The following is a 16,348-nucleotide window of genomic DNA, read 5'->3' as shown; positions in this document are numbered from 1 at the left end:
AGCCAAGTTCAAGATGAAAAACCAGAAGAAAATGGAGATGAAGAGAGGTGATATACCAACATGTTTGGGTTTAAAAACATGTCTACTACATGTGTTTAGCTAATTTAAGATTTGAGTGAATGTCTAGTATTGAAAGCTGTTCCTTTTCAAGTCATGAGTCACAGGCTGGGTAGGAAAAAGTTCGGCAAGCTCTGATTTACCCACTGCCATGTGTCCCCTCTGCCAGCAGCGTCATTCTGCTGTCATGTCATGATACCTGGAGCCACAGATTTTCCTGCAGAATTTGAGAGTTTGGGAAAAAAATACAAACAAGGCTCTTAACATTATACTCAAAATATAGACTCTTGATAGATCTACATCTTTTTTTTAGGATAAAATTGAACTCTCTCCAAAACGTCTTGCCAGCAAAAGCAGCAGAAGTGCAAACTCCCTCACAAGTGCCTTCTCAGGGGTCCCCCTCAAATCCCTCCAGCTCCTGCCTCCTGCCCTCCTCCCTCGGCCCCTCCAACATCCTCGTGCTCTCCCACCACCTGCGGCCTTCCCAGCTCATGAGGCTGCTTTCCCATGCCTCCCCGGCTTCCAGGAGTCTACCTTTGCCAGCCTCCGTGCTCCCACTGCTGTGAGAATGAGTCTTCCCCATCCTCCAGCTGCTCCTCCAGCCCAGCAGATGGCAGCTGACTCAAAAGTTGTGGAGAATTGAAGAACCACAGCCAAGGAGCAGCCTTGAATGGATGTTCCCTCTCTGCTTTTCCCTCTCCTCCTGCACCAACTTCCTAGGTGATTCAGGGCTTCCTCATAACCTCAGACCTCCTGGCCTCCATTGGCTTGGGAGAGTCCCAGGTCAAGGAGACATGAATGCTTCCCAAGGTGATATCCATGCTCAGAAATAAAGCTTATCTTCTGTGAATCCCTACCTAACCTTGGTGTGTACTGATTTCCCCAGCAGGAGCCCTCCTTTACCTGGATTGATGAAGCAGACCAAACTAAGCCAGTCAGGTGGCAAGTTCACACAGACCAAGAATCAGAGCTGTTGAGGGCTGTGGGAAGAAGAGACTCGGTGGTGGGTTGCTCACTGGGAGAAGCCCAGGCTTGAGGAGATGTCTGGGATATTGGTGAAAAAGCCGTAACAATACTGTGTGTGTATATGACCCATGACTGAGCACCCACTCCACACTTTCCACCTGAGCCAGAATCAGTGTGAATCTATACCGTGGCCACATAGCACAGTACCCAGGAGGTTTGGGAGTTGTTAGCTCCTCTTTGTGGTTCATTTTCTACTGCAGCAGGACAAATTGCATGAGTTTCTAGGCATGACCTCAAAGCACCACCTTTGCCAAACCAACGATAGACCGTGGATAATAGGCTTCCACCTGTCTTCTGAGACTGTGATTCTTAACCTCAATTGTGAGAGACAGCAGTACTCACAGGACTGTAATAGACAAGGGGGCAGAGTTACCAATACAAAAAGGAAAAAAATTAATGGGACAATAAGTAGAAGTATTTTATTCTTTAAGTCAACAATTACCTTCCAGTATTGTGTAGAATCTTCTTTGGGGAATAAAACTGGCTTAAATGAAAGCAGAGAAAATAAAGCAATGAATAACAGAGCTCAACCACAAGAGGGCAGTGATGAGAACATCTCAAGATGGGAAACCGGAGGCCATTCTGCTTAGAAGTGACCAGTGTGCACGGGTTGTAGGTCCTGATCCCGGGCTTGGGTCCCGTCCCCAGTCCCTGAGCTTTTGCATTCAAGGCTAGGGCTCTACCACTTGAGCCATAGATCCACTTTCGGATTTTTTTTTCTTTTTGCTAACTAAGAGACCTACCGGTCTCTTGCTCACTCTTATCTGCTGACCTCCTGGATTTTGCCAGCGGTGTTTATGCTCACACGTTTCCTTTTTCTCACTCTGGCACTTTGCTCATTTCATCCTCACAGTGCTGTGTTTCCCCCAGCTTTCAGGAGAGGCTTTGTTAAGTCACCAGTGAAGTCATGCCACAGAGCTGGTAAGCTACAAAACTGAGTTTCTAGTGCATAGCAACGCATCTAGTTAGGAGATAGAAGCCAGGGAACAAGTTAAACAGGAGCAGTTTAATATAATTATTAACAATAAATAAAAAGAGTAACTGTAAGATGTGAGAAAGGCTGAGAAAGAGTACCCAAAAGAAAGACAAACAGAATAGGTTCATACTTCATGGAAACAACTGTTTCAGCAATCAGTTGGACCCAGTTTGCTCTAGGGTTCTAAGCAAAGAACATACTATCTTTCCAAGCTCAGACACTGGTAGCTTGCATATGAAGTGGGAAGAGAGGCACAAGGCCTCCAGAGTCAGAGGGTCCTCAGTTCCACAAAGACAGATCCCTGTTCCTTCAGGATAGGTGGTCAGTAGCATGTGCTCAAGCCCTGTGGGCTTTGGTTTCAAGACTAGGGGATTATAAGCAGGTCATCCTCCCTCAGGGAGCTGTAAAGGTAGAGGAGTCTCACAATGGGTCTGTATGTGCCTGTGAGATGGCCACACATGTCTAGCTGCCCACTTCCTGGCTTTTCTGCTATGTCCCTCTAGTGCCCTCTATTGAAAAGTTTTTCCCTATAAGGAAAAAAAGGCTTAAAGAAAATGTACTGTTTATCCTAAAACCTTTTTCAGTGTGCATTTGGAAATGAGAGACTATAAATTGATAGCCAACACACAGACTGTCACACAGATGCTCACATACACACAGTGCTACAGAGGTTTTGGAATTAAATCAGAAAAAAAAATCAACTAGAAAGGGAACTATTAAGGATCACTACACCTTCCAGCAGGAGACAGTACAGCTAAACCATAAACCAGACTTGGTAGTCCCAATGTATTCCTTGAGAAATCCTACACTCACATTACTCTGAACATGCTCCTGAACTCCTTGGGCCTGAGAAGAAAAGAGGACATGCACAGCTAGCTGCAGGAACAGATCTTTCTGGGGCAGGGACTCAAGCTATCAGCATGCAGTTCAGGAAAGGCTGTGACCAGTGAACTCCAGAAAACAGAATGGTGATAGAGAATACATCTAAAATACCAGTTGAGGGAAGATAAGGGTTTGGGTCATAAAGCCAGCAACTCTCATTCTGCTTCCTGGTTCACTTAGAGGTACACAGGAAACATACCTTATGGCTCAGTCCCTTTAGGACTGCCCTTTCATGGACCACAAGCTGAAATTATGCACAGACTATTCAGAGTACTGAAGTCCACAGCTTTTACTTGTTCTCATGTTGGGAAGAAGTAACCTCAAGAGATAAAGATTTTCCAAAGCAGGCCCTGAACTGTATACAGAGTTTATGGATAGCACTACCAAGAGAAGCCAGGAATACACAAATAAAGAAATAAACAAAACTTATTTACATAGCAAACACATGTTTTTCCTTTGATAGTTAGGTGACAACTCTGTAAAATAACCAGGTCAGTCTTTGTAGAATACTCAGATAGGACACAAAGACACCTTGGCAGAGATGATTACCTGTGGAGCTTCACCCTGAATGGACACATGGAGAAAGCCTGTGTCCGAGGAAACATGACAGCTTACTATCTGAGATGAATAATATTCTTAGTGGGCAAAGAGAGAATCAGTGATAACTGAACAAAAGGAAGGAGCTACTGGACCTGATGAGAAAGAAAGCACCTTCTGTGTGAGGGTTCACTAAAGCCAGCCAAGAGAAAGCTCCAGTGATGAGCCCTCTGCTCTCACCTGGCCCAGGTGAATTGCCCTCTCCAGCCTGCAGGTGGCAGCCCCTGGAGCTCTGTAATGCACGCAGCATTATAGAGAAATATTCTGTTGTCTTGGGTTGATGAGCATGTGGGGTGTTTGCTTCAGTCTACAGAGTTCTCTTCCATGGTCAATAAAACCACATTAAACAATGTACTGTATTACACAGCTAAGTTTTAAAATGCCCAGGAAAATACTTGAAAATATGAGACAGCTCTATCAATGATCTCTACCAAATGTTTTACTATATATATGATAAAGCTGCTGTATACTTAGACAATGGGACACTGAATTATGATCATACAGATAAATCAGTGGAACATTCCAGAACATGATCACATAGTCAAATCAGTGAAACATGCTGGAAAGTTGAACTGGAACACCATAGTTTGAGGATGTGGCTAGAACCTCCTTAAAACTATGAAGAAAATTGAATTAGTCAGTAACACTGCCACAGTTAGGTAGCAATTGTGACTCAAAGCTCATCCTGGCTGGTCATCAGCAGCTTGTGGGTGTTGTAATCATAGCTACTCAGGCTATGAGATCTAAGGATAATGGTTCAAAGTCAGGCTGGGCAGGAAAAATTTGTGAAATTCATCTCCATTCATAACCACCACATACACACACAAAGTGGAAGTGGAACTGTGGCTGAAGTAGTAGAAGTACTAGCTTATAGCCAAAAGAAATCCCCCGCCCCCAAATAAAAGCAAAACAAACTCAGAGACAGTGCTTGCTTAGACCTCTAGTTCAAGCCCCAGGACAAGCACAGAAAATAAAATAAACTACCACTTATACTAATATAGAAAAACCTCTCATTTTAAACTGAAATGCCTAAAGAGTTAAAAAGAATTCCTTAGGAATCTCAAGAAATATTCATCTATAATTTCAAATAGTGATCATTCCTATAATTATAATATAACAACCAAAGTCTAGTTGTTGTATAATACATAGGCATGAAAATGAACATTTCAGACAAGTCTAATAGAGTGAAAAGTTTTTTTAAAAAATACTCAAAGAAATCTTACATATCATATTACAAAAAGACTAAGTTTCAAATATAGTATGAGAACCACAAATCAATAGCAAGCTGATCAACAATTCAGTGTAATATTTGGTAAACTGGGTAATCATACAATAGTTGCCAGTAAATTAAATTCTTGCAAAACATAGTAAGACGATGATTACTTATTGAGAAACTACTATTTTCAACCTACCAAACTGGCAGCAAACAATAATATGGTGTTGATGATTCAATGAAGATTGTTGGGGAAATTGTGTAGTTGTGTCCAAGTTAAATAGAAAATGTCTATTAGCTATCCTTGGAATAGTACCAAAGAAGCAATTAAATCTGAAAGTGTGAAGTTCTAGGGGTTTTTCTGAGCTAGAAATAATGATATGCTATCAACATGGCCTCTGTGGTTGTGAGACTGAATAAAACTATCCAGAAGTTGGTGTAGATAGAGAAGAGGAGAGAACCAGAGACGAGTGTGGTGCCAGTTATAGGCAAGAATAGGAAAGGGCCAAGGGGGTAGGGTAAAATGAATCAGAAATTCTGTGCTTTTGTTGGCACCCTGCAAATGTGAATTCTTTGTCCAAGTTAGATATATTGTATACCCTGCAATTCTGCTTTCTGGAAGTGCCCAGTCCATTCCTTCAAAAGGGTCATGCTAGAGGAAAAAGGAGGGGAAAACGCATGTAACTAAAAGCCTTTTACCACCTCTATGAGGTAATAATTCAGCCCCAGAATCTCCATGTGCCAGGTACTAAGCTGGAAGCTGGGAATAGCTAAGTGAATGAAACAGAGTCCCTGCCCACACAGAATCCAAGTTTCTCCCCTAAAACTCTCCAAGGAGTCCCTTTTGTCCACAGGACAGAGCTAGACTCTTTCATGTCCTTGCAAGTTGTTTCCCAATACTGCCTCAGCCTACCTTTGTAGCTCTGTCCAATTCTCTTTGCTCTCCATTCAGCTTTTTCCCAAAATAGTCCTTTTTGATCAGACATTTAGATATTGCTTTTTGCCAAGAAACACAAGTCGGCAAAAAGCAAGAAAACATCTTCACATCCTGTCTTCATTTTTCATTTGTTTTGTTTTGGTTTTTTTTCCGTCTTAAAACTTTGGGTTAAACTACTGAGTCCTGACATGTAGGCATGTTAGCAAGCCACCAGGCGTCTGTCTAAAATCAATGATACCTTTCATTTTTTGCATCTGTGTGTTCAATTTTAATGAGGAAATAGACTAGATAATAGTGTACAGGTTAAGATGTTTCTGAGAAACGAAAATACTGAGGTGAGAGAAGGAAGAGAAAGATGAGAGGATAAGAGACCAGGAGAGAGGAAAGAAAAGAGAAACTGAGATGAGAGGAGAGAGAAATATTCTGGGATGAGAGGATGCAACAGAGACTAAAGGTACAAGGAAAGTTTTCTGGCCCTGTCAAGGTCTTTTGTTCAAAGATTCCTATGGTGCCCCCTCTTTGTAGTAAGTAGTTACTGAAAAAAATTACCTTTGGCCTTTAGTACCCACACCCTAGACCCACAGAAATGGAGTGAGGATTTGACGTGAAGATTTAAAAGACACAGATCGCTGGACTAATAACTCCATTTGTCCTCTAGTTCTGCTTTTGTCTCTTTCAACTTTACCTCCAGAGCCTCTCCCTCCTCCTGTCACTTTAGATTCTAGAGACAATTGATCCATTAGTGTCTTCCGCATGGACAGAAACTAAATGAGAAGTGATCATTCAGTCTCTACAACACTTTTCGGGGGCGTACCAGTCCTAGGGCTTCAACTCAAGAGCCCCTCACTCTCACTTGGCGTTTTCCTCTCGAGGCTAGTAGTGCTCTATCACTTGATCTACACCCTCACTTCTGGTTTTTTACTGGTTAATTGGAAATTAAGTTCCTGCCTGGGCTGAGTTCAAACTACAATCCTCAGGTCTCAGCCTCCTGAATAGCTAGGATTACAAGTATGAGCTACTGGCACCCAGCATAGGACTTTTAAAACCAGCATAGTTCTGTAACTCGGTACTGGTAGCTCACACCTATAATCCCCTCAGGAGGATGAGATCTGAGGATGGTGATTCAAAGCTAAACTCTGGCAGTCTGAGTATGGCAGTCTGGGAGACATCTCCAATTAAGCAACAAGAGATCTGGATGTAGAGCTGTGACTTGAGTGATAAGTAAGAGTGCTAGCCTTGAGCACAAATAACCCAGGACAATGTCTGGCCCTGAGTTCAAGTCCTAAAGCTAGTACCAAAAAACAAAACCCAAACCAAAAATCCAACACTGAAATGATTGGTCAGACCACTGGATGACCTTCTTCAGGCCAAGGTCACCTGCTTGAGAGTCCTGATTGCCTCCATCGTCGATACATACCTCTACTGTATAGCTTTATGTTTCTGTAAATCTCATCAAGATGACTTTGGGAGTCACTGAGCCCCTTTATCTGTTCTTCCAACTTGGACATGGTAAGTGTCTGCCCCTCACCACCACTTGTTTCTTTAGAGTTTGGGGACAAGGGCTAGGCCTGTGCTTTTGGGATTCTCAATTAGGGCTTTGGCTCCAAGCTCCAGTACTAATTCAATGGTGTTTCTCCAGTTCCAGGCCTAAGAATTGCCACTCATATACCCCTAGAACCCCCTCCCTGTCTTCCTATGGCCAGTTCAATATTACTCCCTCCCCCAACCTGATGGATGAACTACATGTTTTTGATCTCATATACTTGGCCTCTAAAAGCAAAGTGGGGTAGATATTAGACACTCAATCCAAATGTGTACATCTCACTTGTGTTTTAACTTATCTACTACTTGTAAATTAGTAGGAAAGTGCTCTCTGCCATTCAGAAGAAACCAAAACTGGCCCGGCTCTGCAGCTAGCCAGGGGGGAGGAGGCCAGTCAATCAGCTGCTCATAATCAGAGCCTAGGAGAGGGAGCTGTGAAGTCACAGAGGCCTGAAATCTCAGGGTCCTTATATTAAGGGGGAAAGCAGCCGCTGGTTCAGATAGTCATGGACTCACTAGGCTGCTGAGGATCCAACATCTCTTTGCTGAAACCAGCCAAAGAAAGACGTTTAACAAGGAAGTCAAGTATGAAAATGGTGAATTGAGAAAAAGCCTAAAGAGAGTTTCGTGACCAGATCAGGTAACGCACAGAGAAGTCTTGTCTGTAGGCCCCCTTCCATGTTTTGTTCCTTCATTACTTTACTTAAATGCAGCGTGTGATATGTGAGGATGTGTTATAGGATACCTGGGTTTAGGAAACTATCATACTAGAGCAAAAGGCAGATGCTTTAGGGGGAAGTACTATAAAAATGGTAATATGACAGGCATTGGTGGCTTACACCTGCAATTCTAATTACTCAGGAGGCTGAGAGCTGAAGACCACAGTTCAAAGATAAACCAGTAAAGTCCCTGAGACTCTTACCTCTGATTAACCACCAAAAAAAACCTGTGGTAGAGCTGTGGTTCAAGTATGAGCCAAAAACCTCAGGGACCATACCCAGGCCCTGAGTTCAAGCCAATACTGACATCAAATAAAATAAAGTTAACATGTTACCATTTTTTTTTGCCAGTCCTGGGCTTGAGCTCAGGGCCTGAACACTGTCCTTGGACTTTCTCAAGGCTAGAGCTCTACCACTTGAGCCTCAGCACCACTTCTGGCTTTTTTCTATGTATGTGGTACCGAGGAATCGAACCCGGGTCTTCATGCATGCTAGGCAAGCACTTTAACCACTAGGCCAAACTCCTGGCCCAACATGTTACCATTTAATTACTTTTAAAAAGTAATCTGACAGAGCTAAAGCGTGATTCAGCAGAGTGCCTGCTAGCTAACAAAAGGCCTCTCAAGTTCAAAACTCTGTACTGTATACACAGAGAACCAAAAGAGCAGAACCCAGCTGCCACTATTCGTGAAAGCAGTGTCTGGAGGTGACACTGCACAGGTGGACAGAAGTCAGAGGGCACTTGCTGGCTCTGTATTGATCCTAATTAAAAGCAGAGAAGTGAAAGGCCTTAGATGTTTTGCCCTGGCCTTGTTCTGTGGATGTCAGGACACTGCGGTGGGAAAGGACGTGGAGTAGAAGGGAGTCAAGAAAGCTGTGTAGAGCTGGGTTGAGCTGGAAGAGACGCAAAGCTTAGGAAGTTGTTTACCCTCAAAAAAACTGCCTTGGAAAAGGTAAAGGACCCAGGAGACAGGTCTGAATGGAAAGCAGGTAAGAGTAAGGGTTCACTAGGCCTGGATGAGAGGGGAACACATCACAGAAGGCATGTGATGAGGAAAGCCTACTGACTGAGGTCACAGATGCTGTTGACCAGGCGATAGGGTGACAATGGGTGGCTTCCATGGTAACCAGCCTGCTGAGGGGCCTGGCACAGGGCAAGACTTAGATCCTCACCTACCTTCCATCTGGGACACACCACCACCTCCACATCTCGGACCTCTTCCCCTTCCTGAGGAGTCTTTGAGGGGAACCTCTGTGGGAACAGCAAGGTAAGCCCTTGGACAGGAGCCCTGGGGCCCATGGAACCAGCCTGGCCCAGGTAAAAACGCTCCAGCCTACATCTGGAAGGATAAATCCTACCGAGCTAGACTTTTAAGTGATAGAGATCCTGAAATGTTGTGATTAGTTCAGAGCCTCTTCTGAAAGGACAGGGAGAGTTAGAATGAAAGTGATAGACACAAGGAAGCAGGAAGAAAAGGAAAGGAGAGGGAAAACACAAGACTCAAAGAAAAGGAAAAAACCAAAGGCCTCCATCCTCCTCCAGTCCTCCCTCTTCTGACCTGATCCCTAAGGAAGTGAGTTGGACCCCTAAGGATATAGATGCAGACAAAGCAAAGGCAGAGTTCCCTGTACCCACCCACACCCCACACTCACTCCCTAAGGCAGGCACACAAAGGACACACACCCACACACTTCCTGTCAAACACTTCGAATGTGGCAAAAGTGGTAGATAGTAGGATTCTCTTGGCCTGGCTCCTGGCTTTGCCTGTGTTTATGCTGATGGGTGTCTGCCCTACTTTAGTGTCTTTTCCTTTTGGTTCTCCCAGGCTAGTGAGGGCATAGCAGATAAAACTTGCCACTTCAGTCTGTATGTGGCATCTCTTGATCAGCCCACTCCACAGAAGAGCTATTCCAGTGCCTTTCTCTTAAAACAAAAGCCAAAGCTGCCACCTGAAGGAAAAGGAATCCTGGAATCCTTAGGCATAGTCACCAAGGAATTAAAGCCAACCCAGAGAAATCACTTCCCCTTTCAAATGGCAACTGCCCCTGGCCCAGTTCAGCATACAACCAGGGAACTGGGGCATGTAAGAGGTTTAGACATAGTGGCAGAGGGTGACCTCTACATCTTTCCTAGTGTGCTAGTCTAGGAAAGTATCATGGGCCTTAACAGCACCCCCACTAGCTGTCCCTCAATCTCCTTAGCACAGGCAAAGCTCTGGAAGTATAGAAAACTGGAGAGAACTGATTGGTCTGGACACAACTTGTCCATTTGAAGGTTAGAGGAATCAGCCACACCCAAATCCGTTTGTCCAGCATTAACTGGATTTAGGTCAGAATCCAGTTGAGAAAATCTGACACCCCTCCTCCAGAACACACAGCCCTAAGTCTGCTGTGAAGTCATAAGGGCGGTTCTGATAGGAAAGTGGGTCACCTCGTTCCCTCAATACTTCTAAGAGGAAGACCTTGGTGTTTGGTCCCTCTGGGGCAACTTTTGGAGAAGGATGTGTCTGTTCCATCTGGAGAAACACTGATAAGACAAGTCAGGGCAGGGATGGGATGGGATGGGATGGGATGGGATGGGATGGGATGGGAAAGTACGAATCCACTGATGCACAATACAGGAGTGACTCTCAGACTCCAGTTTGAAAGCCTAATGAAAGTAATGTAGCTAAGCAGCTACTGTCACAAAGGTCATTGTTCTGTATCCTTGGTGAGGGAGAAGGGGGAGGGGGAAGGGGGAGAATGGAGGGCAGAGAAGGGAAGTAAGGAGAGGAGAGGTGAAAGGAAGAGGAGGAAAAGGGAAGTGAAGAAGGAAGGGGAGAAGGGGGGAAGAGGGGCTGAGGAAGAAAGAAAGGAAGGGCCTGGGGAAGAGATGGAAGGGGAAAAGAAGGGAGAGGAAACAGGGATGGGTGGGAGGGGAGGAGGAAGATGTTTTAGAGCAGTTTAACCACTTTTCTCAATGCTGTGGGTGTCAGAGGCTAGAAGGGGAATGAAATATACCTCAGTATTAACTCCCAACCCCAGTGACAGAGCTCTGACAGGCCTGGCACCTCCCCAGTGTGGGCAGGGGTGCAGGGCTTTGTGATGTAAGCCTCCAGTGAGGTGTGCAAGCTCATCCTCCCCTCCAGCCTTCCCCCTCCAGTCTCCCCACAGAGATGACAACCCAGATCTCTGCATGATAATGCCTGTTGCTTCTTGACAAGTGTTCATGTGACTATTCCATAGGTAGGGAGCCTACTCTCACCACACTAACCCGAAGAGGTGAGGTGATCCTCTCCATTCCTCCTCCAAGCCAGCAGCTGGAGCTGGAGCTTCTATATCTAGTATCTAGTAAGAAGTGTAAGACTGTGGGGTCAGGGCCCTGGGTGCCGAATTTGTTGCTGTCAGCGTTTCAGTCACCACTGTGCAGGTCACTCTGTGGAATCAGATTTCCTTCTCATGTGGCTCTGTTTTGTTTTTGCCTAGAACCTCCAAGTCTAAGGAAGATGAGTGACTCAAAAGACAACCCGTGCTGTCCACCCAAACCATGCTGCCCCCAAAAATGCACGTGCTGCCCCAAGTCCCCTTGCTGCCCCCAGAAACCGTGCTGCCCAGCCAAGCCATGTTGCCCACAAAAATGCACATGCTGCCCGCCAAAATCTCCATGCTGTCCCCCCAAGCCATGCTGTCCCCCCAAACCATGCTGTCCCCTGAAACCATGCTGTCCACAAAAACCATGCTGTGTCCAACCGACTTGCTGCTGTTTGGAGGCGAAGCCGGAGAGCACTTACCTGAATAAGGACAGTGATGGTCAGGATAAGGACTCACAAAACTCGCAAGGTGGGCAGGGCGGAACCTGGTCCGGCATCCTGGGGCAGAAGAAACCCAACAAGTAGGACGTCTGTGGCACCATAACCATCACGTGTAAGGAAGATGATTACCAAGTATGGACAGGCTAAGGCTGTGTTTAGAAAAACTTTTCTCGCTGATCCATGCTACCAACCGGAGGCCCCCTGTTTCCCTTCAATAGCTTCTTATCTGAGGGAGCCTCTCAACTGGAAATAGCAGGTAGAAAAGGCTGGAAACATCTTTCCTAGTGATCCTGACATTTAGATAGCGTGAGAAATAAAAGAGCATCAAAAAAACAAAACATTGCCTCGTCTTTACTTAACCTAGAGAGCCATCTCTCCCCCCTCTGGCCAGAAGTCTTAACAAAATGTTCTGCATGAGTCCTTGAGAGCCACAGACCTTAAAAGTCCTTAAAGTCCTTTGAGTTGCTGTTTTAAGGGTGGTGGCTTGTCCCTTTCCCAGAGAGGCCCTCTCCCAAAGAGACAGTTCTTCCGATTGCAAGCATGTTGGCTCTGTACTTTAGTGCATATGTCAAAGCAGGCATGACAGGTAGTGTGAAGCCTGCTTTAACATACATCTAAACTTCCATTCTTTTGACATACCACCTCAAAATTTATTTTCCAAATGGTTTCTGCTGCTCCTTTTTAAAACCCAATACTATGTGCCCCCTGCACAAGGCTACGCCTCTAGCTGGTCATTTCCAATTTCATCCCTGGGGCTCTCCTGACTGGGCTTCTCTACTGGGACTGGCTTCTATGTGCTCTCACTGGGAGATAGTCATTTGTCTGCTTCTCCCAACATCAGCTGAGTTGTCAGGATGATTTAATAGGTTATTCCATGTTTGAACTTGTTACGAGTATTCATTGTGCATCAATCAAGCTTTTGATGGGTATCTAAAAGCTTGGGTATCTAGGGTATCAATTTCAATATTTGGCTATTAAAAATAAAGCTGCTGTGAATACTAGTGAGCTTTTCCTTTCTGTGGAGTAATACTTAAGAGTGAAAATGGCTATAGATACTCAGTTTTACTGATGCATTACACCACAATTTTAATACATCAATATTAATATATTGGCATCCCATCCCCAATATATTAACTGAATATATTAACTGCTACTTTATCTAGTTTCAGTCTAACAGATGGATACTAATTCAATGGATACTAATTCATGGTTTCCTAATGCTAAGTGAAGACTTTTGCTCTTTTGAGTTAAAATAATTTCTCCATTTTTACTGAGATCGGAACGCAGAAGAGCCTTTATTATCCCCATAGTCTCCCCAGTCTGATATGAGACCCTAATGGCTGTGAACGTGGCTCAGTGGTAGAGCTCCTGCTTAGCATGTGCAAGGGTCTGAGTTCATCCTCAGACTGCAAAACTCCACACACTTTTTTCCCCTTCTGGAGGGAAGGTACCCCTTCTGGAGGGAAGGTAGATGAGGATGAGGATTTACCTGTACCCACTGGCCCAAGCTCTCTTCCTGTTTTGTCTTGAATCCACTCAGTCTGGCTTTCACCTTTGTCGGAGTCACCAGGCATTCGTAATCTAAAAATATTTATAATCTAAAAATATCTGACAAATTCAGGTTGGCTATATTCAAAGGTATGCAAACATGAAGATCTGATTGGTGATTATCACGTGGAAATGAATGCAAGAGTTATCACACATCACACATCAGTGAAACTTTGTACTTTTACTTGTATGGCTAAGAGGCATCACAAATTTAGCTCCCAGCTTAAGCTCACTCATGAGAACCAGCCTTCCGGAGCCTCCTCACTTCTGATAATGGCAGCTCCATTCTCACGGGATTCATGTCCGTCCTTGTTGCTCTTGGCTCTAATCTGTTAGTAATATTTTGTTGGCTATATTGTGGGAGATTATCTGTAAGCTGATGGCTTCTTCCTGCTCTTATAGACCCCTCCCTCTTTCTGCGCCATTGCTAGATTTCTACACTGCTTCTCACAGCTTCATTCACTTCTACCCTTTCCAGAGGATCCATTCCTAAAACATATCAGGTGACATCATTGCTCTATGGCTTCCCTTCACTGTAAAAGCCAAGGTTGCTGTATGACTTACCTCTACCCACTCCAGCCTTGTCTCATTCACACATCCCAGCCCTACTGGCCTCGGGCTGCTTCCACAATATTCTCTCCTCAGAGATGGTGTCCCTGCTCTCTTCTCTTCCATTTACCCTGACTGGACATCTCCTTTTCCACTTTAGCTTCTTGCTGTAAGGCCTTCCCTGACTGTCCTGTTTAAAATAGACACAAATCATCTTCCCCTCAATTTCATTTCCTTCCTGTCATATAGGATTTCTGGACACTTACCATGGTTTGTCTTTTACTCTTTGTCTTCCTGTCATGCTGGAATGTGACCTCTCCATCCCAATGCTGTAGATCTAAGGCCTAGAACACAAGCACAAAGCAGTTAAATGCATGGTGTGCTTCTAGCAAAGGGAATGAGATGCCCTAAAGCACAGAGGGGTCCCCACCTTGAGTCTCTGTCATCCTCCGTTAATCAGGGGCTGGACTTGATGACTGTTCAGCCTCCCAGCACTAGCATTCTCTGACTTGGGCCCTAAGTAGGGTACAGAGGTAACCTGGGGGCAACTAGAACTGAGCTCCCTGCAGGAGTGACTATGGAGGGCATTGGGGGAGAGGAAGGGTGAGGTTGGAGCTGAGCAAGCAAGTACTTGCCCATGAGAGGAAGGCTCATTCATCCTTCCCCTCCCATAGCACTTTGATATCTCTCTTTCGCACCTGCCCACTCTCTCCCCTAGCAGGCTTTCTAGTAAAACCTGAACAACAGGAAAATAACTTGTCAGCTGCTCCAGCAGTTTCGTCTGCCATCTGTCTTGCAGCTTTTCTGTCTTCAGTGGCAGCCCTGGCTTTTCCTGGAGTCCAGTGGTGGCCTGGGAACAGAGACCCAGGCCTGTTCCACTTGCCATCTGTGGGACCACTGACCAGCAATGTGCGTTAATAAAATTAGATGGTAAACAGGGGTGCATAATGCAGTGACTAGAAAATAGCAGGTTTGGAAGATTTGTTTGCTTTGTACTCTCCCACGGAGTTTTTTCTCAGGCTTAGTTAAGCTCACACCTGCATCTGTGCAGGGTCCGGTTTGAGTGACCACTGGTGTAGCAACAAACTAGACTACTGTCTTAGCTTCTGAATTTTGGACCAGGAGTTTCCTAAGAACAGAAGCAAGGCCCGTTCTAAACCTGGGACTTTGTGAGGCTAGGTTGAATCTCCTTGTCAAACTGGGAGAATAGGCTGAGGTCATCTCCTTTCTTTGACCCATGTGGGGCCCCAGGTGTGTGCAATCAGCTTAGCCCAGTTGGATGAGAGGTTTGTGAGTCGGGGAGGGAGCGATAGGTAGAATTGCCTACTCTTCAGCACAACTCCTCAGATCTCTTCGTGGCGTGGTCCACAGATACAGATGGGTTAGAAAGGAGCCACACTGGGGTGAACTCACGGGGACAGAGGTCTCTAGGACCTAATGCAGGGAAATGACAGTCCCTAACCACTCTTGGTAAAGACATCATCTCCCTCCAGAAACAAAGTTTATTTTGCCCAGACTTCCTCACCACCCACATGTAAACTTGGATCTGAGAGGCCACTGAAGCTACTTTTTGAGAACAATCAAGAAAGGGAAGGGAAGGAGTTGGAGTGAGGGGAAAGGAACCTTGTGTGAAAGGATGGATGAAGATGATCCATGCGTGAAATATACATGTATGGAAACATCACAGTGAACCCCACCAACGTGTACCATTAGTATGGGTCAAAATGTGAGCTCATTGTTAAGAAAAAAGCAATTATACCTCTCAAGAGGCAGCTGATACAGTAGCATGTGCTTCTCCCACCCCCATCTCCTTATAATTAGAGAAGGCAGAGTGGGTGAAAAATGATAAATCTGGGCTATGTCTTCCAAGGGATCTGCCCCTCTTTGTGCCTGTCCTCAACTGTCTTGTGCCCTGACTCCTGCCTTCCTGTCCTGGCACAAACCCCAGAGCAGCCTTATCAGGCACATGGTTCTTCACCAGTCGTTCTTGCCATGTGGCTGGCAGATCACTGTGCTGGGAACATGCATGTGCTCCTCACTGTGTTACCTGGACTCTCTTCCCACATCATTTCCACCCCCAAAACTGTTATCTATCCTTTGCTCGCACAGTCCACCAGAACCCTCCATGTCCCATCATGCTTTAGGAATGCAAATATATGTTTGTTTCTCCAGCAGATCACTGTGGGGCACACTGTCGCAGGGTCTCCTCGGAAGCAGAAAGGTGACGGTCTCTGTGCTGAGGGGAATAGTTGCACAGAGCTATCACGTTGAGAGTGAATGACAAAAATCACAGAGCTAGAGGATGTCGTTGGAATCACCTCATGAAGCTTATCACAGAGCCATCAGGTGCTCACACCTTGGGAAGGTAGCCTGCTGGAGAAGAGAGCCTGGCTTCTATGACACACTCAGCAGAGGCCTTTAAATAACTCGTTTCCTTACCTATCAGAAGAGAGGAAAGACTCCAGTGGAAGGCATTAGACTGTCTTAGGAAACTGCTACACTCTAAACTTC

The 16,348-nt window shown here is 45.2% G+C and overlaps 1 protein-coding gene and 1 long non-coding RNA gene across 2 annotated transcripts; one reads left to right on the top strand and one right to left on the bottom strand.

Annotated features, from left to right (window-relative positions):
- Positions 1–399: 399 nt before the first annotated feature.
- Lce7a (late cornified envelope 7A) lies at positions 400–678 on the top strand (the record flags this gene model as incomplete). Its single annotated transcript, XM_090341631.1, is given in 1 exon segment — positions 400–678. A coding segment is annotated over 1 exon segment (279 nt), but the record flags the coding sequence as incomplete, so codon positions are not given.
- Positions 679–13,916: 13,238 nt separating this feature from the next.
- On the bottom strand, positions 13,917–16,348 carry LOC150058236 (uncharacterized). The gene is made up of 3 exons (XR_016536799.1): positions 16,277–16,348; positions 14,104–14,181; positions 13,917–14,027 (listed from the first exon to the last, which is right to left on the bottom strand). It is a non-coding gene; the product is annotated as an uncharacterized LOC150058236 (long non-coding RNA).

The sequence above is a fragment of the Megascapheus bottae genome, chromosome 10 (assembly GCF_031878675.1).
Source record: "Megascapheus bottae isolate mThoBot1 chromosome 10, mThoBot2.hap1, whole genome shotgun sequence".
Lineage (NCBI taxonomy): Eukaryota > Metazoa > Chordata > Mammalia > Rodentia > Geomyidae > Megascapheus > Megascapheus bottae.
The sequence above is the reverse complement of the archived record's forward strand: the minus strand, read 5'-3'. Positions and strand labels throughout refer to the sequence as shown.